The sequence below is a fragment of the Plectropomus leopardus genome, chromosome 17, assembly GCF_026936395.1.
Source record: "Plectropomus leopardus strain MGB_pleo_1.0 chromosome 17, ASM2693639v1, whole genome shotgun sequence".
Lineage (NCBI taxonomy): Eukaryota > Metazoa > Chordata > Actinopteri > Perciformes > Serranidae > Plectropomus > Plectropomus leopardus.
In genome coordinates this window covers 27,305,800-27,331,871 of record NC_142192.1, presented here as the reverse complement: position 1 = coordinate 27,331,871, position 26,072 = coordinate 27,305,800, and the positions used below count along the sequence as shown (strand labels likewise).

The 26,072-nt window shown below is 38.8% G+C and overlaps 2 protein-coding genes and 1 long non-coding RNA gene across 5 annotated transcripts; 2 read left to right on the top strand and 1 right to left on the bottom strand.

Annotated features, from left to right (window-relative positions):
- Positions 1 to 267: 267 nt before the first annotated feature.
- LOC148186678 (uncharacterized) lies at positions 268 to 3,345 on the bottom strand. Of its 2 annotated transcripts, XR_015779387.1 has the most exons (4): positions 3,070 to 3,345; positions 2,196 to 2,259; positions 1,986 to 2,052; positions 268 to 1,470 (listed from the first exon to the last, which is right to left on the bottom strand). It is a non-coding gene; the product is annotated as an uncharacterized LOC148186678 (long non-coding RNA). The 2 variants fall into 2 exon arrangements; XR_015779386.1 differs by having other exon boundaries at positions 2,196 to 3,345.
- Positions 3,345 to 15,462, top strand: brd2a (bromodomain containing 2a). Of its 2 annotated transcripts, none has more exons than XM_042506959.2 (12): positions 3,345 to 5,343; positions 8,336 to 8,642; positions 8,849 to 8,986; positions 9,406 to 9,547; positions 9,718 to 9,917; positions 10,042 to 10,596; positions 10,868 to 10,996; positions 11,133 to 11,324; positions 11,430 to 11,692; positions 11,937 to 12,256; positions 12,802 to 12,930; positions 13,348 to 15,462. In XM_042506959.2, exons 1-12 carry the CDS (start codon positions 5,312 to 5,314, stop codon positions 13,470 to 13,472), a joined length of 2,532 nt encoding a protein of 843 aa, XP_042362893.1. In that variant the 5' UTR covers positions 3,345 to 5,311; the 3' UTR covers positions 13,473 to 15,462. The 2 variants fall into 2 exon arrangements, with proteins under 2 accessions (XP_042362893.1, XP_042362891.1); XM_042506957.2 differs by having other exon boundaries at positions 13,345 to 15,462.
- Positions 15,463 to 18,383: 2,921 nt separating this feature from the next.
- Positions 18,384 to 24,067, top strand: hsd17b8 (hydroxysteroid (17-beta) dehydrogenase 8). The gene is made up of 9 exons (XM_042506879.2): positions 18,384 to 18,857; positions 19,850 to 20,052; positions 20,203 to 20,319; positions 20,442 to 20,537; positions 21,024 to 21,109; positions 21,786 to 21,870; positions 22,712 to 22,754; positions 23,685 to 23,759; positions 23,855 to 24,067. The coding sequence occupies exons 1-9, from the start codon at positions 18,812 to 18,814 to the stop codon at positions 23,872 to 23,874; spliced, it is 771 nt and encodes a 256-aa protein (XP_042362813.2). The 5' UTR covers positions 18,384 to 18,811; the 3' UTR covers positions 23,875 to 24,067.
- Positions 24,068 to 26,072: the final 2,005 nt, after the last annotated feature.

Sequence of the window (26,072 nt, the reverse complement as noted above, 5' to 3'; positions counted from 1 at the left end):
ATGTATTATGGGGCTAGTACATTAAAGGCTTTAAAAAAAAAAAAAAAAAGGTACAGGTGAGTGAGAGCAGGAGTGATGTGTTGTCATTTCTTTGTTCTAGTTTAGAGTTTCGCAGCTGCATTTTGAAACTTTTGGAGTCCAGAGAGAGTGGTCAGAAATCAAGCTGAGAGGTGCTATAAGCATGAAAAAAAGATGATACAGAGCTGCAACTTTCTAAAGGAATTCACAAAACTTCAATCAAGCTGAAGTAAACATCTCCCCAAATTTAAACACAAACCTGCTGAATATGATTGCATAACCAACATAAACAAAATACTAACTTTATTAGCAAAGCACATAGAGCTGCACTTCTGCAGCAGAGTTAGTCTTTATCGGCCGGGCTTTAATGAACAGTAAGTGACCCCTCCCAAACCAAAATGTCGCCAGATGAATTGTTTTGTTTCACAAAGTGGGCATCACTGCATGCTGATTAACAGACGATGGTCAGACACAGAGCCCAGTCCCCCTTTTGTTCTATAAATCAGAGATGGGCAATTATGTGCTTTAGAAAGACAAAAATCTACAACAGTGGTCTTGCTATTTTTGCACACTTATTTGCATTTTTTTCTTTTTTATTGCTCTTTTTAAATATTTGTTGTTGTTGTTGTTGTTGTTTGATCTCTTTACATACTGTACATATCTTTCTCATTGTCATTATTTTATTTTATTCTATGTTAAGTGCCTTCCTTTGTGTATATATATTTGCATTATTTTGCCTTTTTAACAACTATTTTATTCAGTTGCTTCTCTCTTATTTGCTGCTGTAATGAAACAATTTCCCTCATAGGATTTTTAAGTATTTCTGATCTATTATATTTGCGTCATTATTGACATGGTAGTTTTTGCACTATAATGTTAACAGAATGTTCTACAGTTTGTATAACATGCTCCCTGCTTATAATGTGCTTTGGCAATACTGTGTTTCAGTATGCCAATAAAGCTTCTTTGAATTTAATTGTGAGTTAGTGGGTGTGCGTTTGTGTGGGTGTAATTGACATGAAAGTTTATATCCCTGCCATTCACAATTTTTCATTGAAAATGTGATGTTTAATAGATGACATCGCAACAGCAGTACTGAATAGCAACCCTATATGCACAGTGCTCTTCTGTAACTGAAAACTGCTGCTTACATCAGTTGTCAAAGGGACTGTTGTTGCTAAGGAAGGCTTCCCCGCCATAGTGAGAGGAAGTGAATAGATCTACAGAGTTAACAGGACAGCCATACAAAATAGCCTATGTGACACTCAGAATAGATTAATTTTGTTGGCATCCATTTATGACAACAGACTCAAAACTGAACCAGTTCACAGTAGATCTGTAAAACTATGGCAACCTATATGACTCAGGACTGAGGCGTTGTGAGGGAGAGAGCTTCCTTGGCAACCATTTCTGGACGATTGTCATCATGTGACAGGCTGATGCAGCCAAGAGCTGGAAGAAAAGAGAGAGGGACACACTGGGGGAGAGAGAGAAAGAGAGCACACTGATGAGTCAGAGGAGGCTGATTCTGATGTAATCCACCAACCCCTCCCTTTTTCCAGTTCCCCTTCCTACATGGCTGCTCCTGGACATTCAGGTCATAGTCTTCTTAACAATATATAGCAACTTGGACCTAAATGCAATGTGCATTTTTTAGTTTCAGATCAGTGAATGATCAGCAATTTTTGTCTTTGTCAATACTTTTGGTTTCATGTTAATCATATTTTTTTTTGTGTAACGATATTTTTTCTTAATCAGGCTTTTACTGATTTTTAGAGATAAATGTAAATGTGAAACAAATACAATAGTTATATCTTAATGCTCTCAAGATAAAATAAAATACATTCTGTCTTATTTAGCATTAATTCAAATAATTTTTCATGAATACATAATATTTCCCAATGTCTGTTTTCACTTGTGTTGTTGAGTTGTGGACCCCAGCAACACAAACATCTGTATACACTTACAGAGTGAGGCAGAATGGCTGAAACCAACCCTGCAGAACCAATAACAACATTTGGAGAGCAAGACAACCTGGCAATAATCACAAACAGGATAAGATAAAATTAATATTAAATATTCAAAGAGAAAACGAGTACAATTCAGCCAACAAATATGCTATGGATTGCAAAAGAAAACAAGATCAGACATGAGCCATTAAACTCGTTCCAATGTACCTGTACTCATTGCACTTCCTTATCAGTAAGATGTGTTTGGGTCTTAGTCATCCGCAGATTATTGCTGTGGGGTTAAATCACAGTTCATCAGTCAGATACCAGATTGTTCTGTTATTGAACAATGAGGTTTAAAGTAGGAACACAGCTTTGATGCAAATACGTCTCATAAACGAACTGAGTTGTAGTGCAGACCTAACTCATTGCATAAATATTGATATTAAGATTAATGAGTAAAGTGAATAAAAAAGAGACCTACATTTGTGCAGATGGTCTTAGAAACAATTTTGTTCATGAAGGTAATTCACTTAAGTGAATTGCATTCAAAAGAGAGAGGTATGACCTTTATTCTGAGTTTTTTTAATGAGTGATTTTAATAAGATTTTCATTTAGGAATACAAGCAAATTTATGGGCACATTTAAGACTCTGTTGTTTGAATGAAATCAGACTTAATTCAAATAAATACTCCACCTCGTTAAAAAAAAACAAACAAAAAAACAAAAAAACCCACAAAGCAATAAGAATGCTAATGTCCAAAAATAATTATTTTACATTTCACATGGAAACTATTCTCTCTAGAGCATCTTGATTAATAAAGTTCATATATTCTGAGATTACAGCAGTTTGTGGAGGTGTATGTTGAGATTTAGGCATCACTGTGTATGCATTCAAATTAAAGACAACTGCTCTTCTTTTCTTAACGGATGCTGCACAAATGTGTCCCCCTATTAGTATATACGAATAGTTTAATTTGATTGGGTTTTTCCTGTAAAGAAATGGATACTCTTGGTCAGTGTTAATTAAAAACAACTTTCTGAAAGGCCTTGATCACTTATAAGTCAATGAGTCATAACAAATAACAAAATGTGTTTCTACTTATTCCTGCTTTAATTGGGAAACCAAACCCTCGTCATTTCGTCTGCAGCTGGATCCCACCTCCTTTCCAGGGAACACTGTGATCTCTCAAATTTAACACAAGAAGAAAAAAACCCGAAACTGCTCTGGGATCAGCCTTCAGCTCTCTCGGTGCGTCGTTGGCACGGGCGCATGCGCAATGTTTTGTGTTTGCAACACAACCGAGCTCGTCAGCAATCTTCGTCAGAAGAAAACAGACATTACAAACCCTTTTGAGACAAACAGATAAACTTCACATGAGATGTAAAGGATTACAGCGATGACACACGGATTCCGTCAGGAGAAGTTTTGGGAACTAGGACAATCAATAATACTAAAAGCGTTTGCGTCACGTGGTCAAACTTGACCAATCGGAGTGAGCCAAATCCAGCGGAAAGTATGCTCTTTGTTCGGATATTTTGCCAACTTTATCCTCAAAACCGGGCCTAAAACTGTGTGTCAATCACAGGATGTGTGTATGGAGAAGACGTTTTTATGAGAAAGGACGAGATGCGGATGTATTTTATTGCGGTTTTTCCGGAATGCCACGTGTCGAAGTTTCGATAAACAGTCACATGACTCCCCTCCCCCACCCGGCGCAGGGAATGGGGGAAGAAGGCGGACATGTTTGAGGGAAATGTGTTGGTTAAAAAGTATCGAGGTGGAAGACAAGAAGAATATTTGAAGAAAGGTTTCGCATTATTTTTGGATTTACTATTCGACCTTTGTATTTATTTCAAATTCAAGGTGTTTTTTTCATACTTTTAAAAAAAGTCTTGGATAATTTAACTTTTTTTTTGTTTTTTAACCGACATTTTCTTCATGTTTTCACAGCGTAAAGTTGTTAAACTATAGTAGTATTTAATGTTGCAAGGATCTGTTGTTACTTTTCAGCGTTTATTTGAGTGACATTGTGGGGAATTTGTAACCTTGGTGTGGGGGATGGGCGCCTAGTGGTTAGGTAACCATTTTGTGTGGTTGTTGAATTTGTAGATAATGTCGGTCGCTTTAAAATATCTTGCAAAAACCTACTTTTTTGTGATTGTGTTTTTAAGTTTTGGTTTGAGCCGTTTTGTAAACTTAGAAAACTAGGGCGTGGCATTTACAATTTCGAAACTATGATTAGTTTTCGTTTCGATTTTTTAATATTGTAATTTTGATAATAGTGTGATCGTCTTATTAATTTGATTTAGTTAAAACAGCATTTACTTTGATTAAAAGTAGTATTAAGGTCAACGAGGGAAAACTGCTGTGTCATTCAGTGGACAGTTGGTAGTCTTTATGACTCAGTCTGGGTGTGGTCTTTTTTATATTATTCGTATGACTAAATAGACTTTAGCCTTCTCGTTACACATACTTTTGGTATTGTAAATTTGGGCGTTAAAGTACTTCTTTGGTGTTTGATCTATGGAGGCCTTGTTTGTCTTTGTGCACCCAAGTGGTGGCCTTTTTTCCTGCAGAAGATAATCTCCGATTATCGCAGTTGTGTTTGTACGCGAAACATATAGTGTTTTGTGTGTTTTACTTGATGTTTTCGCTCACATTTTGTTAATATTTACGTTATAATAGTCTGTGTCATTGTGCTTAAAGATGGCGGCTGTGTGCTTCTTCTCAAAGACAGAAATGCGGATATTCTGGTAAGCGGAGGTCTCGTGGGGAGAGGCTCTTGAGGGGCGCGTGTGACCTGGTGGAAGAACCAATAGGCTTCTTGGTATTTACCCTGGAAGCCCGCGTTACAACCTTTGTGACCAATCCGCGCCGTCGCTTTGCACACGTTGACGTAATGTAACACGAGAAGGAGGAGGGTGGTTTTGGTCGCCCTCGCTTTTTGTGCTGGATTAAATGGAGGAGCCAGTTACAGAAAGCGTTTCTGTATTACTGAATAGGCTCGGCCAATAGTATTGTGCAATTTCCGTGACGGACAGCGAAAACATGCGAATAGGTTGGCCCGAAAGTTTGTCAGTGAAGTCTCAGTATCTAGGGGTGTGGTGACTTTGACGGACATGTGAAGTAGCCAATAGAAACTCAGAGGGCGTGGACAGTCTGAGGTAGTCTACCCAATAGGGTGAGTGGGCTGTCTATAAAAGAGCGGGTGTAGTCGCTCAGTCGCCATTTCAACGAAGCAGATTAAAGGAGTTCGCCGTGGCGGGGAGCGGAGAGAACTGACGAACAGAGACGGATCCAGGTCTGAGTCTAGCTAAAAACAGAATCCGGATCCATCCTGATGGATATGGCTGTTAACCCGCTCCTTGACAGGTATCTACCGGTAAAATTGACTCTCAGCTTTCCATCAGAGGGAATATTGAAAACATTTCTTACGAGGTTTTTTTTTCCTCCCTCAAAATATCGTTACTGGCAGCCGGTGTTTGCCGAGTGGAAGAGGGAAATGGACAGTGAATGTGCTGCAGGAAGAATTTTGCCGCGTCGTTAAAGGGAAAAGTAGCGATATTCACGTTAAGAAAATAAAATTGGTTTGTGGGTTGTAACAAGCTGCGACTGTTGTTCGCACTACGCCGGCGCCATCTTTCGAGCGCCTCTGCCGTTGGCCGCTCTCTCCCGCTGCCTGGCAGTTGGTGCTAGCTTAGCTAGCATTAGCGTCACATACTCAAGCTTTCCTCCTGTTTAACATTAATAGCAGCTGGCCCGCCAGCCGACGTGTCTTGTTTACATGATGGTAATTGTGCAATTTATTGGTTATAGGGTCTGAAATTAATAGAAATGGACTCGTTAACAGTTCTTAAGTATTCTGACGCATAATAAACGCTGGCGAGCTAACAATATCTTACGCCAGAAAACGCTATAAAGGCAGAGGTGCTTGTTTTGCCGGGTTGTTATTGTAGCCATGTGACGAGCAGGGGTTGTTGTGATCGCTGCTTCGCCGACATTGCAATAACGCTAAAAGGCGAGGGTGTAACGTAAGCTATCCATGTGTGTGTGTTTCAGTTGGTTACCTGGTTACATCGCTCAATGTCACTCAACCCAAACTAGGTAGTATTAACTTAACATAACTCACTGTACTTAATTTTCAGTTTCTTTGTGTTGATTTTTTTCCTCGGGTACCCATACCCAATTTTACTCATACTAATATGTTAATCCGATTTACAGCTAACGAAAAAGTGTTTTTGTTTAGTGTTGTTAATGCCATGTACATGATTACTTCTTAAATAATAAAGTACACTAACTGACAAATGTGTTTCCAAAAGTTGTATCATTCAAAACAGATTGCCAATTTGTAAATGTATTTCTATTTTTGCCTTAAGCCAAGTCTGCACTCTTAGTCATTTTTTCCACTGCAATTGCAGCTAAATTTACCTTTCATTGTATTTGCAACAGTTCTGTTCAGTATGCTTGAGTAGGATGGACTAGTGCTCCAAAAGCCTGTAGTACAGGTAGTGGATAAATAGGATGCACCAATTGGTTATACACCTGCCCCAAAGGGCCCTTTATCAACAGCATGATGCAAACAGTAATGTACACCATTTGCATCATTTGCTTTGAATGTCAGAGAGAGGCAGACTCAATTACTGTGGCAAAACTTGTAATAGGATAAACAAATTCTGCAGATGCTAAGTACCTTAGGTGTTTGATATTAAATTATGTACCAGCAGGTGACCCCCTTTGGTCTCAGAACAAGTTTTGTTTTGCAGTTTAAGTGACAGTTGACCAGCGGAGATGAGTCTATGGTGAGTTTTTGCTTTGACAACGGAGGGAGTGGACGCTTACATTTCCCATCATCAAAGTCAGCCAGGCTGATTTCTTGTTGATTGCAGTGGTACAAGTATAGCATGCAGAAGTACATTCCTCATCAGCAGCCATGTATCAAATGTTAATGGACATGCTGTCTGTCATTTTGGATTATTTGTAGCAATTCTAATTAATAAATTGAATGGGGTTGGGGATATTTATACATATGCAAAGTAGTGTTGATAGCGGGGTGTAAATTGGAGCTTGGGGTTTCACTTTAACACTGCCCAGAATTAGTATAAAATAAGCCACTATCTTCCAAGAATTAAGAGAAGCATTTTTATATACATTATTTCTTTCTAACAACAGATTGGATAACCTTGTAGAGATGTTGATATGTCCGTGGTGTCAAAACATAGCTATCGAACTGCAGAAGAACTGCAGAGTTTTCCACGAACTCCCTCTAACTTTCTCGATTATATAGCCGCTATGGAGTAAAGGTCAATGGCAGCCCCTGACTCATTCTGAATAGAGACTTACTTTCTTTCCCTGTGGAAATTACTACCCATTAACACTACAAGCTGCAGTTGTCAGCAAATTCACAGTACCACTGATAATGTAACAAGTGGGTGTGTAAAACTCAACAGGATGTAAACTTTAGAGTTTAGAGATCATTAACATGGCTGAGGGGCTTGAAAATTATGATTCCATGAAAATAACATTTTTAAAGTATGCTATGGTCATTTCTGCTGGAAAACTCAAAAATGCAATGATAACTGTAACCAGGCAACTGAAACTCCCACAATCCTATTGGGGGGGGGGGCATTTTTTTGTGGATGGACGCAGGGTAAAATTTATGTCTGTGTAGTCAGTGAGATATACGCAGAGAGGAGGAAGTGGTGGTCATGCCCGTCATGCCTCTTGGAACCAGGAGTGCTGATTTTGCAGTAGTGAACTCCAAGTCATGGCTGATGTATGCTTGCTGAGTAATGCCCAGAACATGTGACTGACTGCTTTGTAAAATTTCCTCTATACTTTATTCTTGTGAATGAATGATGGGGTAAGCAGGGATAATATACATGCCAACAAGAGAACACGTATGTTAGTATGACACAGCGAGATAATTATTTTTTTAATTAATCCCAGGATTTATTGGACTGAATATGTAACATAGATGATTATGGTAGTATGGGGAGAAAAGAACATCTTCAGTTCATCCAGTTATTTTTGGGTGGTGTACATGGTTAAGAGTTTTTGGTAAAGTTATTGATGCATACTCTGACTTTCCGCAGAGACCCAGTTTGCTCATGGCCTCTATTTCAATGTAAAGCACCTGTATATGCAGGCAGTGTGCTTGGCTCCATTAATTGGTAAACAAAATTGAAATAGTAGACTGGCTGTTAAAGTCAACAATTTGATGTTTATTCTACAGGTGTAGAGTAAACTTGGTCCAGCTTGAGAAACAAATATATTTACATTTTCTTTCCACAGGTCACTCTGTATTATTCTAATGACCTCTGATAACTGCCAAATAGTTAATTGGACTTTCAACTGCTCTCTACAGCTCCCTCGTCGGGGTTGACGTTGGCATAATGGGAGTCACAACGATGGACCAGGGTTCTGCCACAGCTGGAAAACGTATCAGAAAACCTTCACTGCTTTACGAGGGCTTTGAGAGTCCTGGGATGCCCCCTCTCAGTCTTATGGCCCCTTTGGGACCCCCACAGCCCCCGGTGAAAGACCCCAACCGACAGGGGAGGATGACCAACCAACTTCAGTTTCTACAGAAAGTTCTGCTCAAGTCTTTGTGGAGACATCACTTTGCCTGGCCCTTCCACGAACCTGTAGATGCGGTCAAGCTCAACCTACCTGTGAGTGTGAAACCAAGAAATTGGACTTTGTCTTCTCTCTAAGGAGGGGGGCAACCTTTATTCCACAAACAGTATTATCACAACATAAATATCAACATGCCAAGTTATGTGTGACCATTACTGTTAGTAATATAAAGCCTAGATAGTAATTTTGGGATGTAGTAGCCACTGTGTCTTATCCTCGAAGTGTCTCTGTCTCCATCCAGGACTATCATAAGATCATCAAAAATCCCATGGATATGGGCACCATAAAGAAGAGACTAGAAAATAACTACTACCGCAGTGCCAGTGAGTGCATGCAGGACTTCAACACCATGTTTACCAACTGCTACATTTATAACAAGGTAAGACTTTGTGTGTGTGTGTGTGTCTGGAAAAATGTGGGCCTGGGAAGTCTTGGCAAGAAAATGTGGACATGTGGTGAACATGCTGACTTTTGTCCACAAAACGGCCATTCTAAAATTTGATAAAAATCATATCCCATGGACATCATCTGATGCCAGTGACAGATGCTTACCTTTAAGTGAAAGATTCAGAGGCAAAATGTTATTAAATTGACGGTCTAAGGACAGATGCAAAACAAGGACAAACAAAACAAACTAAATTAAAGTAAATTTAGACCTTAAATTAAGGTCTAGTTTTGCAAAGGTATTGGGGAATTTTGTTCTAGTTTTATTATTTTATTTATAAACATGTTACTCAACTTCACAAACCTTTACATTTTGAACAATCTCTCATTGTGCCCAATTTCCCCCCTCTGCAGCCTACAGATGATATAGTACTGATGGCTCAGTCTCTGGAGAAGGCTTTCCTGCAGAAAGTGGCTCAGATGCCCCAGGAGGAACAAGAGCTGCCTCCTCCTCCTCCCCGAATCAAACAAAGCAAAACTGGCAGGAAAGGCAGAGGTAATACAGCCAGACATGTGAAGTCTGCTATTGTCATACATACAGAACAAGCACGTAATAATTTCTAATGCACATGTAAGTAGGAGCACAAACCATTTTACTGAGTACTAGTTTTTCTGAATCTGCCCCCCTCCTTTTCTTCTCCTAACCTTGCCCCCTCTCTACCACAGTCTCTGGAGGAGTGACAACAGCTCATCAGGTCCCAGCTGTTTCCCAGTCAGCGTACTCACCTCCCACCCCAGAAACACCTGACTCCATCCTCTCCACCCCCCCACAGACACACTTGACCAAGAGCCTGCCCCCCATTCTTACATCTGAGCAAAGCATCCCTACCATTACTGGTCTGCCTCCCACACAGCCAACCGCTAAGGTAAAGCATTACACTAAACATTTTATGTTTGTGTTATCTGATTATGACAGTACTTTGAATAAAAACAATGACCATAAACTAAACACCCTTCTCTGACCCCTTTTTGTCTTCTTTTATTCAAAAGAAAAAAGGTGTGAAGAGGAAAGCAGACACAACCACCCCAACCACTGTCGCTATGCCCATCATGAGCACCATGGGCGTCAGCGGCATCAGCCTGGGGATGGGCGGTGGGCACGACTCCCCACTCACCCTCACTTCTCTGGGAGTGGACCACAACTCCAGCCTGGGGATGAACCAAGGTCTTAGCCTCAGCCAGGGCATGAACATGGGGATGGGTATGGGCATGGGGATGGGGATGGGAATGGGGATGGGTATGGGGATGGGCTGTGGACCAGTGATGATGAGCTCTAAAGCAGGATCTGGGGGGAGGAGAGGAGTAAGTGGACGAGCCATCAAGCCTCCCAAGAAGGACTTACCAGATTCTATGGCGCCGCCGCCGGTGCGCCGCAGCAAGCTGAGCCCCCAGCTGCGCTACTGCAGTGGGGTCCTGAAGGAGCTGCTGTCAAAGAAGCACGCAGCATATGCATGGCCGTTCTACAAGCCTGTCGATGCCTCGTCACTTGGTCTTCACGACTATCACGACATCATTAAGCAGCCCATGGACCTCAGCACCATTAAGGTACTCGCCTCAGAATACACACAACTGTCAACATTTGTCAGAGCAGGGAAACGGTGTAATCTGTTCTGTAGTCCTGTTCATTTACTCTCACTGTGTACCACCTTCTTACTCATATTTTCTGTGATTAAGAATGAGCATTGACTACAAGGTGTGGCATAATTATAGGTTAATTTAAACTGGTACTTCCAGTGTTGCGAGACAATGGGGCACTCACCTTTGCTTATTTTTTAAAAATACAGTGTGTGGCTAAAATCTTCTCTTGTGCTTTTAGCGGAAGATGGACAGCAGAGAGTATCGCGACGCCCAGCAGTTTTCTGCTGATGTTAGACTGATGTTCTCAAACTGCTACAAGTATAACCCCCCTGATCATGATGTGGTGGGCATGGCCAGAAAATTGCAGGTAATGTGCTAGTTATAGCGGATTTCTCAAAAGCATAATTCACTTTAGTACTTTACCTCGCTGTCGTCTGCCTGAAAGCATACCAGTGTTCCTGCTTCTTAAAGTGGTCTGCTCACATACTGTTTAATCCTTTTAGGATGTCTTTGAGTTCTGCTTTGCTAAGATGCCAGACGAGCCTCCAGCACCCCCCAGCTCCTCATCTTCGTCCTCCTCCTCTTCATCGTCATCTGAGAGTGAGCTCAGCAGCGAAAGTGAGGAGAGCGAGAGCAGCCCCAGCTCTGACTCAGAGGAGGAGAGGGCAAACCGGCTGGCAGAGCTGCAGGAACAGGTTTGTACCTCAGTTTGTACACATGCAGTATAGCATATCACATAATGGTGCTATATCCTGCCCTAAATGTTTAATTGACACGTCTGTCTTTTTTTCTCCCTTCAGCTCAAAGCCGTACACGAGCAGCTCACTGCTCTCTCACAGGGCCCCATCGTCAAACCCAAGAAAAAGAAAGAGAAGAAGGACAAGAAAAAGAAGAAAAAGGTTGAAAAAGAGAAGCATCGGAAGATAGAGGAAGAGATAACACCTATTAGACCACCCAAGACCCCCAAGATCACAAAGACTCCAAAACCCAAGAGCAACCGAGGGACAACCGGTCCTGTAATGCCGGTCAAGAAGGCACCAAGCAAGAAAAACAACAAGAGCAAGTGAGTACTGACACCTATTGGACAATATTGGAAATGTATGTGTTGCATGTTGTTTTTGCTGCCCCAGAAATTTTGCAAGAGGTCCCAATGAGACCTTTAAACCAGCACAAAGTCAGATTACTACATGTTGTGATATTTGTGTAAAAAGTTATTTTAGTGTAAAAATAGTATCAGAAGTTAAAAAAAAGTCCCTCAGTCATTTTTAAACCTTCTCTCCCTCCATCTCCTTCCTGTTTTCCATCAGAACCAAAAAGGGTGGCATGACTTTTAGCATGCCTCATCCGGTTCACGATCCCATAGTGAGTCATTTCGACTCGGACGAGGAGGAGGAGACGGCGCCCATGTCATACGATGAAAAGCGTCAACTGAGCCTTGACATCAACAAGCTGCCTGGTGAGAAGCTGGGCCGCGTCGTTTACATCATCCAGTCCCGTGAGCCCTCGCTCCGAGACACCAACCCAGAGGAGATCGAAATAGACTTTGAGACCCTGAAGCCATCAACGCTGCGGGAGCTGGAGAGATACGTCATGACTTGTCTGAGGAAGAAACCTCGAAAGCCATACGGTTAGTAGAAGATATTATGACGTAATTGTGACTTTCGGTCCATAATCATGCACTATTGTTGTTTCACTTTTTTAAAAAAATAATAGAGTTTTTCGTATAGCACCTTTTTGTACAAAAAATGCAACCCAGTGTGCTTTACAACAAAGAAATTACATGCAACAAGTGCTTCATGTGAAAAGACATAAAGATATAAAATAACCTGCATGTCAAAAAAAGATGAGATCAAAATAGTCAAAGAATGCACATGGATAAAATATATCCGATAATACGCGTAAAAGATAAAAAAAGAATGCACCAAATGCATCACTAAAGATGGAAAATAAAACCTATTGATGTAATATTAATAAAAACAAAGCTTTAAATAGAGTGTATAAAGTAAAGAGAAATATGACATTTTAAAGAGGTGCATAACTGCAAAGCACTTAAGTCTGAACTGTCCATGCCTTCCATAATATTTCATAAGTCTAGCGGTCTTGAGGACTTTTATATCTATGGTACTGCAGCACAGTACCCCTATCTTATGGATACCGTGTGTTTATGTGCAGCAAGCAAAAACAACATTGCTGGCAAGTCTCGGGAAGAGCTCGCTCTGGAGAAACAAATGGAGCTGGAGAGACGACTGATGGACGTCAGTGGACAGCTCAACTCTGGAAAGAAGCCCGCCAAGACCAAACGTAAGTCTGCCATACTGCTGTCTTAAAGAGTGTTTTTACAACTGAAGATAATTTAATATTATTAAAAGCTTACAGATAAAAATAAAGTGTAAGATGAATCTTATGTCAGGAATTTGCTTTTACAGATATTATTTTCTGAGTGACTGGTGTTGCTGGCATTTTGTTAGAACTCAAAGTTTATTTAATTTCCTTAGATGTCATAACAAATGCTTTGATTTTATACTTAGGGATGGGTTTGATCTTCGTACAAAATTACTTGAAAGTAATCTTTTAATGAAAATTCTGATGTGACGTTTAGATACAGAATTTAATACATTGTACTTCAAGTGTCAACATTTTATAACGTGAAGCATCTCTCTCAAGTTCTTGAGGTGGTTTTGTTGTCTAAAAAAATTTTTTCTACCTTTTTTCCAGCAGAGAAACCTGCAACGGAGCAGCACACCCAGCCATCACGTCTCAGCGCCAGCAGCTCCTCCTCAGACTCCTCTTCGTCATCCTCGTCATCCTCATCCTCAGACACAAGCGACTCAGACTCTGGCTGAGAGGCCGAGGGTTTCAGTATGAAAGGGTCACGTGAGGGGACCCTGGGTGTTTTGCTGCCCACCAAGTGGACTGAACTGCAGTAGAGCTACTGACGATGGAGCCGCGGGACGGATCAGACGAGACCAGGCAGAACTGGTCCGACTCGACAAGTGTCAAACCAAGAAAGAGAGAGAGAGATGGGGCTTCCTCTGCGCTCTGCTCACTCATCCAACCCGGCCCTGGACACAGAACAGTAGATGGATAGAGACTCATTGTGAAGTCCTGCCGTTCTCTGGAGAACTGGCCTCGCTGGGCAGAGCGAGGGATGCTCCATCTCCCGCAAAAAAAAAAGAAGAGCGACGCATGCGTTGGAGGGATAAGGGTGCTAGAGCCAGAATCTGTCTTATTTCTGGAGATAATTTCCCTTCTTCTTGTGCTCCCTGTCTTTATGCTGTATAGATAAGGTGTACAGTTATATAAATATCTATTTTTCTTTTATAAAGAAGCATTTTATGGAGCTAATTTATTCCCTCATTCTGGGGAAGATGAACTGGTGCGGGAGGAGTTGTGTTTTAGGTTTTGTTTAGTTTTTTTTTCTTGAGTGACAAAGAGGTTAGAGGGGAAACACGTGTGTATGTGTGTGTGTTTGTGAGTGTATGAATGTGTCACGTATGTGTTTGCACGTGCGAGTGTGAGATCCTCATAGTTTTGACGCAGGCGTTGAAAATCAGTCTGCACGCAGAAGCACCTTGGTTCAGTAGAATACAGAATGCATGCAATACAGAGGAGCTGACAAACATCTGCATACTCATGTACTACTTTACTGCATCCTTGCGTACTCATGTACTTGTTTGAAAGGGTTGGCCACTGTACAGAAATGTGACATAGTTACACGTCAGTTTATACATCCATATATTTGTTCCCATGTGTGCTGTCTTTTTTTTTTTCATCCATTTCAATTTCTCTGTAAACATGTTGCTTTTTTTCTTCTTGTGACCAATCTGCTAATAAATTGTGAGGACGTGTCTTGTCCACTCACCCGTGCCCAAATAACATCTTGGTTCTTTCGATTTCTTTTGATGTTCAGGTCTGATGGACTTAACGTCACAAACCATCTCTCGAGACTTGAGGGTTTGAAATTGCAAGAAAAAGATTTTGGTGGTTCTTACGTCTGACATTTTAATCAAGTAGGTGAAGTGTTTGTTTGTTTTTTCCCATGGGCCATCACTTCTTAAGCACGGTGTTACAAAAACAAAGCTGCTTTGTCTCCAAACAATTTGGCCTTTGAGATCTATGGCAGCTGAAAGAGTTTTGTTAAAGACTGAGTTCACTTCTTTGGTTGGGACTTTCTCACCAGCAGCTTTCGGGTGTGATTGGTGAGATTTTCTCGTCAATTTTGCAGGTAAAAAAGTTTTTATTATAAATAAGAGCAGCATGGCTTATTGAAAAAAAAAAAGGATTTTGGTATCCAGCAGACAGTTTAACCTGTAGACAAAAAACCGATGGTTTAATTTTGTGAGTAATAATGCACTGTTTAGTTTGGTGGTACTACTAAACGATTTTGTGATTTAGGTGAGGTGTGTGTGTTATTTTTGTTCTTTTAAAGTGGCTTGAGATTGGAACATTGTATGTTTGAACCTGATTATTTATTTAGCAGGAATTTAAATGGAGACTTTTTTCTAATAACACTGAACGTAATCGAAAGCTTTTAAAATCGAAGTCTACTCTGAAATATGCACAGATTTAAACTGTCAGGATTGTAGAAGTGTACATATTTTACAGTCTCAATCTTTGAGCATGTTTTTGTTTTTTCCTTCAGTAACGTAGTCAAGCTTTTTCTTTGTCCAGTGGAGATTTTTTTTTGCGGGGGGGCTTATGTTGTAAAACGAAATACTCCAGTTGTTAGTCTTAATTTTCTGAAGTTTGTCAGAAATCTAAATGCCTCTGTACTTGACTCCATCATTTCATCCGAACATCTGTACATAAATAAACTGAAACATGTTCATCTTTTCACTGACTGGGGGGTTAATTTTATTTACGGTGTAATAACTCCAATAATAATTTTCAAAATAAATGAGTTGTCTTTTTCTGTTATGTAAATTGCTTGATGTTCCTTCACACTATTCAGTCATGTGTGACAAATCTGTGTTGACGGATTTGTAATTATGATGTACAGCCGCTTAAATGCACATTGCTAATTGTTGTTTTGACCTCGATGTTAATTCAAATCATTTCAGCTGAGAGAAAACAAAAGCTTTTAAAAATTCCAGATCATATCACGGTCGAGCTGCATCCCGTCTTTGTAAGGTAAGACGCTGCAGTGATTACACACCTGATCCTTCCTGTCCTAACTTTTCCCTTTGTGTTTTTTGTTTTTGTTCCAGCACTGCTGTCACATACCTGCTTTACACGGAGACGAGAGATGTGTAGAGAGTGAAAAACTGCAGATCACACGTCAGAAAACCCACAAGGAACATAACATTTAAAGTTGGTGTCTAGCTTTATTTTTCTTTTCTTTCCCTTTCCTTTTCTGTCTATATTCCTGAAAATTTGATATCATGTCTTATAACAGTTTAGAAAGTAAACCTTTGAAATAGAGTCCATGTTGGGAGTTCCCATACTTTTAATTTTGACACAATATATTTTACTCAGTAATACATGTTTTTATATTTCTGTGTAATTTAAGTCATTATTATTATTTTTTTTAAATTAAAGCCTCTTGAAAAAATACAAGAAGAAAGGCACAAAAAAACTAACCCAATAGATATAAAAAATAAAATAACCCCCCCCCCTTATTTTTTAATTTAGTACTCAACATATAGTACACATGGGTATAGACCAATTATAGACCAATATTTTTAAAAATGTATTAAATAAATATTTAATTAAAAAGCTTTGCCTTAGCTATTATTGTCTTTGACCTTAAACTTTTAATCTTAAATGAACTGATAAAGTTCACAAATATATTTTAATTCAATGAACATGAAGAAACTATTTTTTATTGATTAAAATTAGTTCGTCAGAAATCCGTTAAAACAAACGATAGGACGTCTTACATTTTGGTTCTTTGTTTTGGGACTAGGAAAATTGAAATCGATAATAAAATTAATTTATTTGGTACCAAGCAAGATGATGTAAGCTATTATGGCTTTTTAAGGAGTTAATCAACAACTTCACCGTCTGTTTTATTGTGATAGTGTTTACCGGAAGTCATCTCATGCCATTGTGTCTGTCTTTACGGTGATTTACCTGATGCTGCACTCTGGTGGTCACAGCGCGATACTACACCTCTGCGCTTTTGGCAATGCGTGACAAGTATAATAAGACAATTATTTTTCAGTAATTGAGTTTAAAAAAAAAAAAAAAAACAACCCCAAAATTTTCCTCCATGATAGTTTGCTTAATCTATTCAGCGTCTAAATAATTATTTTTTCATTTATATATTTTTTTAGTCAGGCAAACCAATAGAAGGGGTTTGGGTTAAATTATGAATGGAAAAAAAAGAAAGAAAAAGGAAAGGTATATTCAAGTTACAGTTTACAGTAAAATTATGTTGTAGTTACTGTGGCCACAAGAGCTCATAAATACTCATGATTATCGCCCCAGGTTATTAATCAAACCTTACAGCATTTTCCCCTTTGTTCTAGAGATTTGTTTTAATAATTTGTAAGCTCTATGATACTGTCTTTTAGTATAAGTATTAATATATTTTAGATTTTTTGAATTTATTTATGTAAAAAGTCAAGGTAATCAGAGTATGATCGCACAACACAGCTGAAAAAAAAAAACATGTTCACATACAAAAACACTGTGACGCTTGTTAATCATCACTCTGAATTTCTCAGTTTCACCTCTAAAGTTATTCCGCGTCTAACTAAACGTTATTAAGTTTTTAATTTAAGTATTTACATTTGTTTAACCGATTATTGGCAGAGGATCAGTGTAATCCTGTCTGATGCTGCCCTCCGGTGGTCACAGTGCGGTACTACACCGCTATAAGGGATACTTCCGGTGAGCACTTTCAAAATAAAAGCAGCGAGTTGTAGTTGCGCATTGTGTCCACCGGAGGGCAGTGTTCACGTGTGCTTGTATTAAATAGCGTGTTTATAACCATAAACTCTACCAAGCTTTAAGGCAGACGGTACAATATTTAAGATTGGACTTAGTTTTTCTTCCTCTTTCTTTCCTCCCTTCTTTCTTTCTTTCTTTCTTTCTTTCTTTCTTTCTTTCTTTCTTTCTTTCTTTCTTTCTTTTCCAAAAAAACATTGATGTTGGCCCTCTGGTACATTTGTTTCAATTCTGCATTGTGGTTGTTTTTACTGTTCAAATGAGTGACATGCATTTTTTTTCTCAGTAAAGTAATAAGTATGATAAACACATGAACAATAATAACAGTGACGATAGTTATAATAATGATGATGATAATAATAATAATAATAATAATAATAATAATAATAATAATAAAAGTATATTAAGACTTATGTTGAACATATTTAGTAAATAATTTGTCTATTTATGTACCTGAAAGATATATATTTTTGATAGAGGTTTATAGAAGTTGCAAATGAATAAAACACATTACAACGACAAAGAGAAAAACGCTTTTAATAAATAATATTTAATAGATAACCTGCTGTGATAATCATGAATATTTGCGCCCTCTTGTGGCCACAGTGAGTAACTACAACAGCACTGGTAGACTAATGTACCTTGAGTTTTCACATCACAATTTTAACTAAAATCAAAGTAAATGTGCTCTTTTCATAGACGATAAAATAAATAATTTTCTTTACATAGTGTATATACTTATTTATATATTTTATATGTATATACGTATTTTATATTCACAAGCTTACAGTGTTTGGTTTGTGTAACAGTGTCGCCCTCTCGCGGCCACAAATAGTAAGGACACTTCCGGTGAATGTTTTCAAAATAAAACCGTTGCTGCAGGCGGTAGATGTGGCGCTGTGTTTGTCCACGGTGTTTTGACTCGAGCAGCTGTAGTGGTTGCGCTTTATTACTCAACATGTAAAAGTGCAGGTAAACAGATAAATACCTATATATTTCACTATAATGCATCCATGATAAAAACGTAAAAGCTGCACGGAAGCTGCTTGTATTAGCATGCTGTTTCACAGCCGTAGTTAGCATCAGACTTCGCTGATACTCCACGAGTTTGAAAATGCTTCTTTTAGCAACTTTAATCCGTCAAGACATGAAAACTATAAGGTTTTTAGCTTCTTTACAATCTAACAAAAGCGGTAACTTCTGACATACGTGTATATCAATCGATAATTTAATGCTAGTTAATGATAACATGAGAGGCAAATCCGGGGCTACCTAAAGGAAACACACTGTCATGGCGGCTGCCACAAGGCTCATATCGAGGCTGACCCTGGTCACTGGTAAGTTCATATTTCCTCACGCATTGTTTTGTGCTAACAGATAAATAAATGCTTCTTTTTGCAGGGTGTCGTCTTTAACGTTTGACATTTCTGTTTCTAGTTTTAACGAGCTAGCGTTAGCTGCTAACAGCTGTTTTGTAAATGCTAACTCGTGAGTAACTTTGTAAATGTTTGGTAAAGTACCGTTTTTTTCTGTTGGCTTAAAAACTAGTTGAAATGTTTTTGGGTTTAGCTTTAACAAGTAAATCTTAGCTCTGATTTGTGACGTTAAATAAGTTAAATGTTTAAAACTTTGACTGAAAAGCAAAAAGAAAAAACCTGCTCTGATGTTGACTGATGTGTCTTTTTTGTGAATTCGTCCTTGTGTCTCTGAATTTGATGACAATTGAGAAAAAGTGTCCCTGAGTCAGAATCATTGCCTTATTATTTGTGACCTGCAGTCCAAAACCCAAAGATACTGACCTTTTAATATAAATAAAAAACAGTGAAACTGTGCATCCTTTCGCTGGAGAGGCAGCAGCCAGACTGCTGAGCGTTTCTGCTTAATAAATGACTAAATATTAGAAGAACAGATGCATTTTCTGATTGATTAATTAACTGTGATAATTTCTGTTGTAATATCAACGATAAAGAGTCTTTTGTCTTACATTATTAAACCAAAAAGTGGAAGCGAAAGCATTTTGGGACAGTAAAGTACCTTCACAATATCGCAGATACAACACAAATACTCTGAATGAATCAGTGTAAATGATAAATGTATGCTAAATCAACAGCTGAAAATGGCTGTCAAATGCACACAGAGGCTTGAATGGGTTGGGTAACCAAATTTGGGAAACAATGGACCTTTTGACCTTTTCATCAAATAAATCATAGCAGTCTTCAGTCTTCCCTCTGAAACACTGAATCCTTCATAAATTCATGAAATGAGCTACGATGATTTGCTCTCCTGTTCAGGTGTCACTCTGACGTCATGCTGCTCTCTTTCCACTCAGGGGGCGGCAGTGGGATTGGACGGGCGGTGTGTCAGCGCTTCGCCTCCGAGGGCGCCTCTGTGGTGGTCGCCGACATCAGCGAGGAGTCGGCCAATGAGACGGCGGGGAGCCTGCCGAGTGACCTCAGAGGACAGACGCACATGGCGGCTGTGGTGGATGTGTCGTCAAAGGAGAGCGTGAAGGATCTGGTCACAAGTATACAGGTGTGTGGGACGAACAAAATTTAAATAATCTGCAAAATTTTCTGAAAAATGTATGCTCATATCTGCCTTCATTACATGTTAAAATGATGCAAATATAAGTACAACTTTTCTTTCTTTTCTGTTGTCAGTTAATGTCTTCTCTCTCTGCAGACTCACTACTTTCAGCCTCCCTCAGTGTGTGTGAACGCAGCAGGCATCACCCAGGACGACTTTCTGCTCAACATGGAGGAGGATCATTTCGACAGAGTAATCCAGGTCAACCTGAAGGTACGCAGCCATGACACCCAGGGCCTGAACCGTGAATATAGATAAGAATAGTAAATAAAGACTGAGAACAGAGCAGAGTGAAGTGATTTATTCAGGCGTCTTTCCTCCTGTTTTTCCTACAGGGTTCATTCTTGGTCACTCAGGCTGTTGCTCAGGCTCTGGTGGCCTGCGGAGCACCCAAAGGATCCATCGTCACCGTGGGCAGCATCGTGGGAAAGGTGAGACACCGACAGGTTTACGTTACAATTTCACAAGTTTAAATATGACTGCAGCTTTAAAGTTCTCATCCACAACAAGTGTCATGTGACATTAAAATCTGGGGCGTTTTCAACCTGCTCAGATCTTCTTTAGTTCACTTTTCTTCATTGGAGTCTGAAAGGATTGAATAAAACAAATCTGAAAATAGATAAATAATAATAAATATACTGAGTTTTGAAAAAGTGATTTATTTACTTGTCTGATAGAAAGAAGAAGAAGTATGGCATCCAAGAAAGAAACTTGTACAAAGACATCAAGAAAATATTTTAATTCTGAAACACAACATGAATACTAAAGTTGGTTTGAAAGCCACAAATCTCCGGACCTGGTAAACATGCTGCTCAGTTTTCTGTGAAAGTATCTGCTGGGTGATCTGAAAGTTGTTCTGTTGCATGAAAAACCTACAGTGATGCAGGATCGTGTGTCTGTGTGAATAACGATTGTAGGTGGGAAACATCGGACAGGCGAATTACGCCGCCTCAAAAGCAGGAGTGGAGGGTTTAACCAGGACCGCAGCCAAAGAGCTCAGCAGGTGAGAAGAGCCCGACGCAGCGCTGACACATACTGACAGACGGCAGTAGGGCTGGGTATCAATACTCCACATCTTTAAGGTGTAGATCAAAATAACGCTGTACCAAGAAGTCAAACGAGAGCTGCATATTATCCTGTTTGTAACAGGAGTTTGATCTCGGTCCGTCCAGACTTCCCGCAGGAGTAACAGACTTATTTAAGGCATGTTTTAGAAATTTTGGCATGACACAAGAGCAGCAGCCAAAACAGTCAAAGTATGCAGACAAATTTCAAATTTCAGCCAGGAGGGCAACATGGAAATTTCTGCTTGTGAATCAAAATCAAAAATTAAATTTTTGCAAGCTATAATACAGCAATTAAATCTTTTACAAACCATTTCTTTTGCATTTATTATAGTTTAAAAAGGAGTTACTTTTGCCTTCTCTAATTAACGTCATATTCAGTCTACGGTGTGGCGAGGTCGAGGGAGTGAGTTTGACTGCGTTGGCAGATCAGCATGCCCAGATGCCTCCAAAATGTTTAGTTTAAATGTAAGTGTGTATATGTAACGGTGTCACGTCGAGGGTACTGGTATAGCAAATTTTAGAATAATACCCAGTGTTACTGAGCTTATTAGATTTAAAGTGTTTTGAGTTAAAAAAGAAGAAGTCATTGCATCTTCTTTTCTTTTCCTCCAGGTTTGGGATTCGGTGTAATTGTGTGCTTCCAGGTTTTATAACCACACCAATGACGGATAAAGTTCCAGAGAAAGTTATTACTAAGGTACAGCACACACACGGTACACACCGATGTAATAACGCTTCATCTTCAGGAGTGAAGTCATGACTCAGGTTTAAACTGACCACTTAATACACGTGGACTTTATTTATATTTTTAAATTTTATATAAGCAAAAAGCCATGTAAATGTGATTTAAGATGTGCCAGTCAAAAATTATTACTTCAGCCAGGACGGAAACATGGAAATTACTGGTTGTGAATCAAAGTCAAAATTTTCATTTTTGCAAGTTATAATGTAGTAAATATGTCTTTTACAAACCTTTTTTATTGCATGTATTATAGTTTAAAATGCAGTTACTCTGCCTCCTATAAATAATTTCATATGTATGCATGTATATATATTAATCTTTATGTATATAGCACTTTTCAGATAAAGGGGATCATATTTTGTTGCAGCAAACAGTATTTTCATTTATTCTACTGAGAAAGCTGTAAAAAACGTGAAAACAAGACTTTTGTCTTGAGTATGAAGTAGCTCCAAAACTGACAGCGAGTTCAGTAGATTTTCCCAAATTATCTGGAAAAAGTAGCTGTTTTTTAAATGTAATTTTTTAATAAATGTTTCAGCACAAATTAATCTTTGTTGTTTTGGAGGGGTTGCAGAAGTTTAAGATGTGGAGACCTTTTAATCACAGAAAACAAAACCGTCTGTATGAGTAAATATGAGCAGGTAAAGGAGGGGAAGGTTTTTATTTGGATAAACTGAACCTTTTTAATATAATGTTTAACCAAATTCAGCCTTTGACAGACGATGCTGACTCTGACTGTTCAACAAACACTGCCGTCCTCCTTAAATCTCCTCTGTCATGTTTTTTTGGGTTTTAGATGAAGTCCTTGGTGCCTCTGGGAAGAATGGGTGAGCCTGCAGGTCAGTACGCACGCTGTTTAACATTTGTTTCACTGCAGACCTTTATTTTCATGTCTTAGATTTCTATAACAGACTAGTTTAAATGTACTGCTCTAACCTCCCAATAACACCACTGTCTAAAATTTAATAATCTCGCACGAGGGTTTAAGATTTCTCAGCATATCAGCAATTGCTGCATTCACGTGCCCCTCGGATGTTCCCATTTCCTAAGCTGGGAATTCATCCTTCCAACTTTTTAATGTTCCTGAGCTTTAAGTCATGAAGTGACATTCAAATATCATGTTAATATCAGTTTGAAGCTTTGCATAAAAAAGTGACTTTGTCCCGCACTTCTCAGTGCACCAGATCATCACATTAAACTATAAAATGTTGCTTAACCGACTAATGCCAATAAAAAAGTTTTCTAAGGCGTTAAGGTCACTCTACATGAATTAAAAGTTACAACCTTATATCTTATTACAAATTCCATGTAAACAAAAAATTGACGCACGGTAGCGAAAAGTTTACCATTGACCGAGTATTTTAAATACTTACTATACTATAATACATTTTTCCGTTATCTTTTCGCATGTATGACTTCAAACTTTCTGAGTTTTCTATGATTTTAGGGGCACTCATGTGAATTTTCCCAGTTTTGGAGCTCGTTTTTCCAATTATTACAGCACCACATGAATGCAGGGTAGAATATTTTCCTTACAGACACAAAACACTTGGAAATGTTATTTTATTTAGTTAAAAAAATATTACTTCCTACTTGCACTTTTTTACAACTTAAAATACAAAGACTCTTACAATAGAAATTCATTTTCTGTCAATCAGCGTAACACTTGGCCTCAGCTAAAGGGAGTTTCGTACCGTGTGCGTCTAGCTTACTCATTGTCCAAGACTTCATCACTTTGTTGACTTGTCCTTCTTTTTGTCTTCGTCCAGAGGTCGCTGATGTCTGTGCCTTTCTCGCTTCAGATGACTCGCGATACATCACAGGAATTAGCATGGAAGTGACAGGTATGGTGTGATTCGACTCTTGACAGTACTTCTGTAAAATCGCTCTTTTAATTTCTCTTTATCATGCTCAATTTGTGCGTCTCTGTCTCTGTTAGGTGGACTTTTCATAGGATAAATCAGACTTTGGTCACACCTGACGGGAGGTCAGTTCATCAAAGTTAACTCGATATAATTCAGTTATGACGGTGATTGTACGTTATTCACTCAGTCATGATTACTGTTGATCATGTCTTGTAAATCTGGCTGTGAACATTTGTTATAATGTATTAAGCCAAAATTTGTGCAAATAAACAGTTTGCTGTTTGTAACTTTTCTGTAGAGAATGTATTTTTCTTTGAAAGCTCAGAGTTAAAAACATTTTAATCAACCTTTTGGATATTTGTGAAGCCGTACATTTCCTTTCCTCATCTATCCTAACGCTGTATGAAGAGCAGACAGGAATAAAGCCGGTACGTAAATTCACCAACATTTTTAGAGGTTTGTGCCGACAACTCTACAACACTAGAACTTCTCTACATTTTCTGCTTTCTCTGTGAACCTTTGGGCATTTTATCAGGAAGTTAGCTTTTAAAACACAGTTTAAAGTAAAAAAAAACGAACAAAAAAAACCAACAACACTGGAGAGGGTTTGAACTGCTGACCTCCAGATCTTCAGACATTACAGGCACTAAACTCACTGAACGATTGAAATGCTCTGCCTGATTTATGTCCAGTAATATATAATCTAATTTGTTGGCTTTTAAAATCAGCTCAGAAAGTTGGTTAACGAATCTCTTTAAATAAGCTCCATGAAGTTTCTTGCTTTCGGTGGTGCCAAATCGGTTGTACACATACATACATACAATGACATTTTTAAAGAAATATGGCGTACTGTGACTTTTTTTTTTTTACAACATACTGTACTATGAAATTTTCATTGCATACTGAACTATGACCTAAATAATTTTTTGTTACATATACTTTACACTAACATGTCTTAGTCATTTTTGGCTGGAGTGTAGCATGGGAGACAAAATTAACGCAAAACTCAGTGAGTGTGTGAGTGAGTGTGTCTGATGTTGTGACATTGCTGTTTCCCCATTGGCTGTTGTTTGTTCTTTTAAAATATATGGGTGAGGACATGGTGGACACTCTGGGGGACGCTGTCAGTCTGTGCTACTGTAATGTTGTTTCTTAATATGTGTGATGAGTGTAACATGGTAGCATGGTGGAAATTAAGGTTAAACAGCTAACTATGCATCTGTGGTTGCGATGTCAGTTGTGGACGAAGGAAATTACATACTATTCTGTGGCTATTTTTTTATCATTTCGGTCGACAGTATACTAGACCTTTCTTCATCATTTTGGACAACAAACTGTACTATGACATTTTTTCATGATTTTGGTTGATATACTATGACTATAGCCTTGCATTTTGGGTCATTTTTTCCAGATGCAATATTTTGGTATGTTTTGGACATTTTTGCAATGTTCTATGCCATGGTGTTTCAGGGCAAGCTATTTTATGCACTTTCCAGCCTTTTTAAATTGTTTTTGGGATGTGACATTTTTTGACATTTTTGCCTTACTATAGCCTTGCAATTTGGGTCGTTTTTTGCACATGCCTGCCAAATTTTGGTGTTTTTGGACATTTTTGTAACTTTCTATGCCATGGCATGACTGGGCAAGCCATTTCATGCACTTTCCAGCTTCTTTAAGCTGTTTTTGGGACGTGACATTTTTTGACATTTTTGCCTTACTATAGCCTTGCCTTTTGGGTCATTTTTTGCATATGCCAAATGTTGGTGTTTTTGGACATTTTTGCAACTTTAGATGCCATGGCGTGTCTCAGCAAGCCATTTCATGCACTTTCCAGCTGTTTTAAGCTGTTTTTGGGATGTGACATTTTTTGACATTTGCCTTACTATAGCCTTGCATTTAGGGTCATTTTTTGCACATGCCATACTTTGATGTTTTTGATAGTCTTTACGAAATTCTATGCCATGGCATGATTCGGCAAGCTATTTTATTCACTTTCCAGCTGTTTTAAGCTGTTTTTCGGACGTGACATTTTTTGACAACTTTGCCTTACTATAGCCTTGCATTACGGGTCGTTTTTTGCACATGCCAAATTTTGGTGTTTTTGGACATTTTTGCAACTTTAGATGCCATGGCGTGTCTCAGCAAGCTATTTCATGTACTTTCCAGCTGTTTTAAGCTGTCTTTTGGACGTGACATTTTTTGACATTTTTGCCTTACTATAGCCTTGCCTTTTGGGTCGTTTTTTGCACATGCCATATTTTGGTGTTTTGGGACATTTTTGAAACGTTAGAT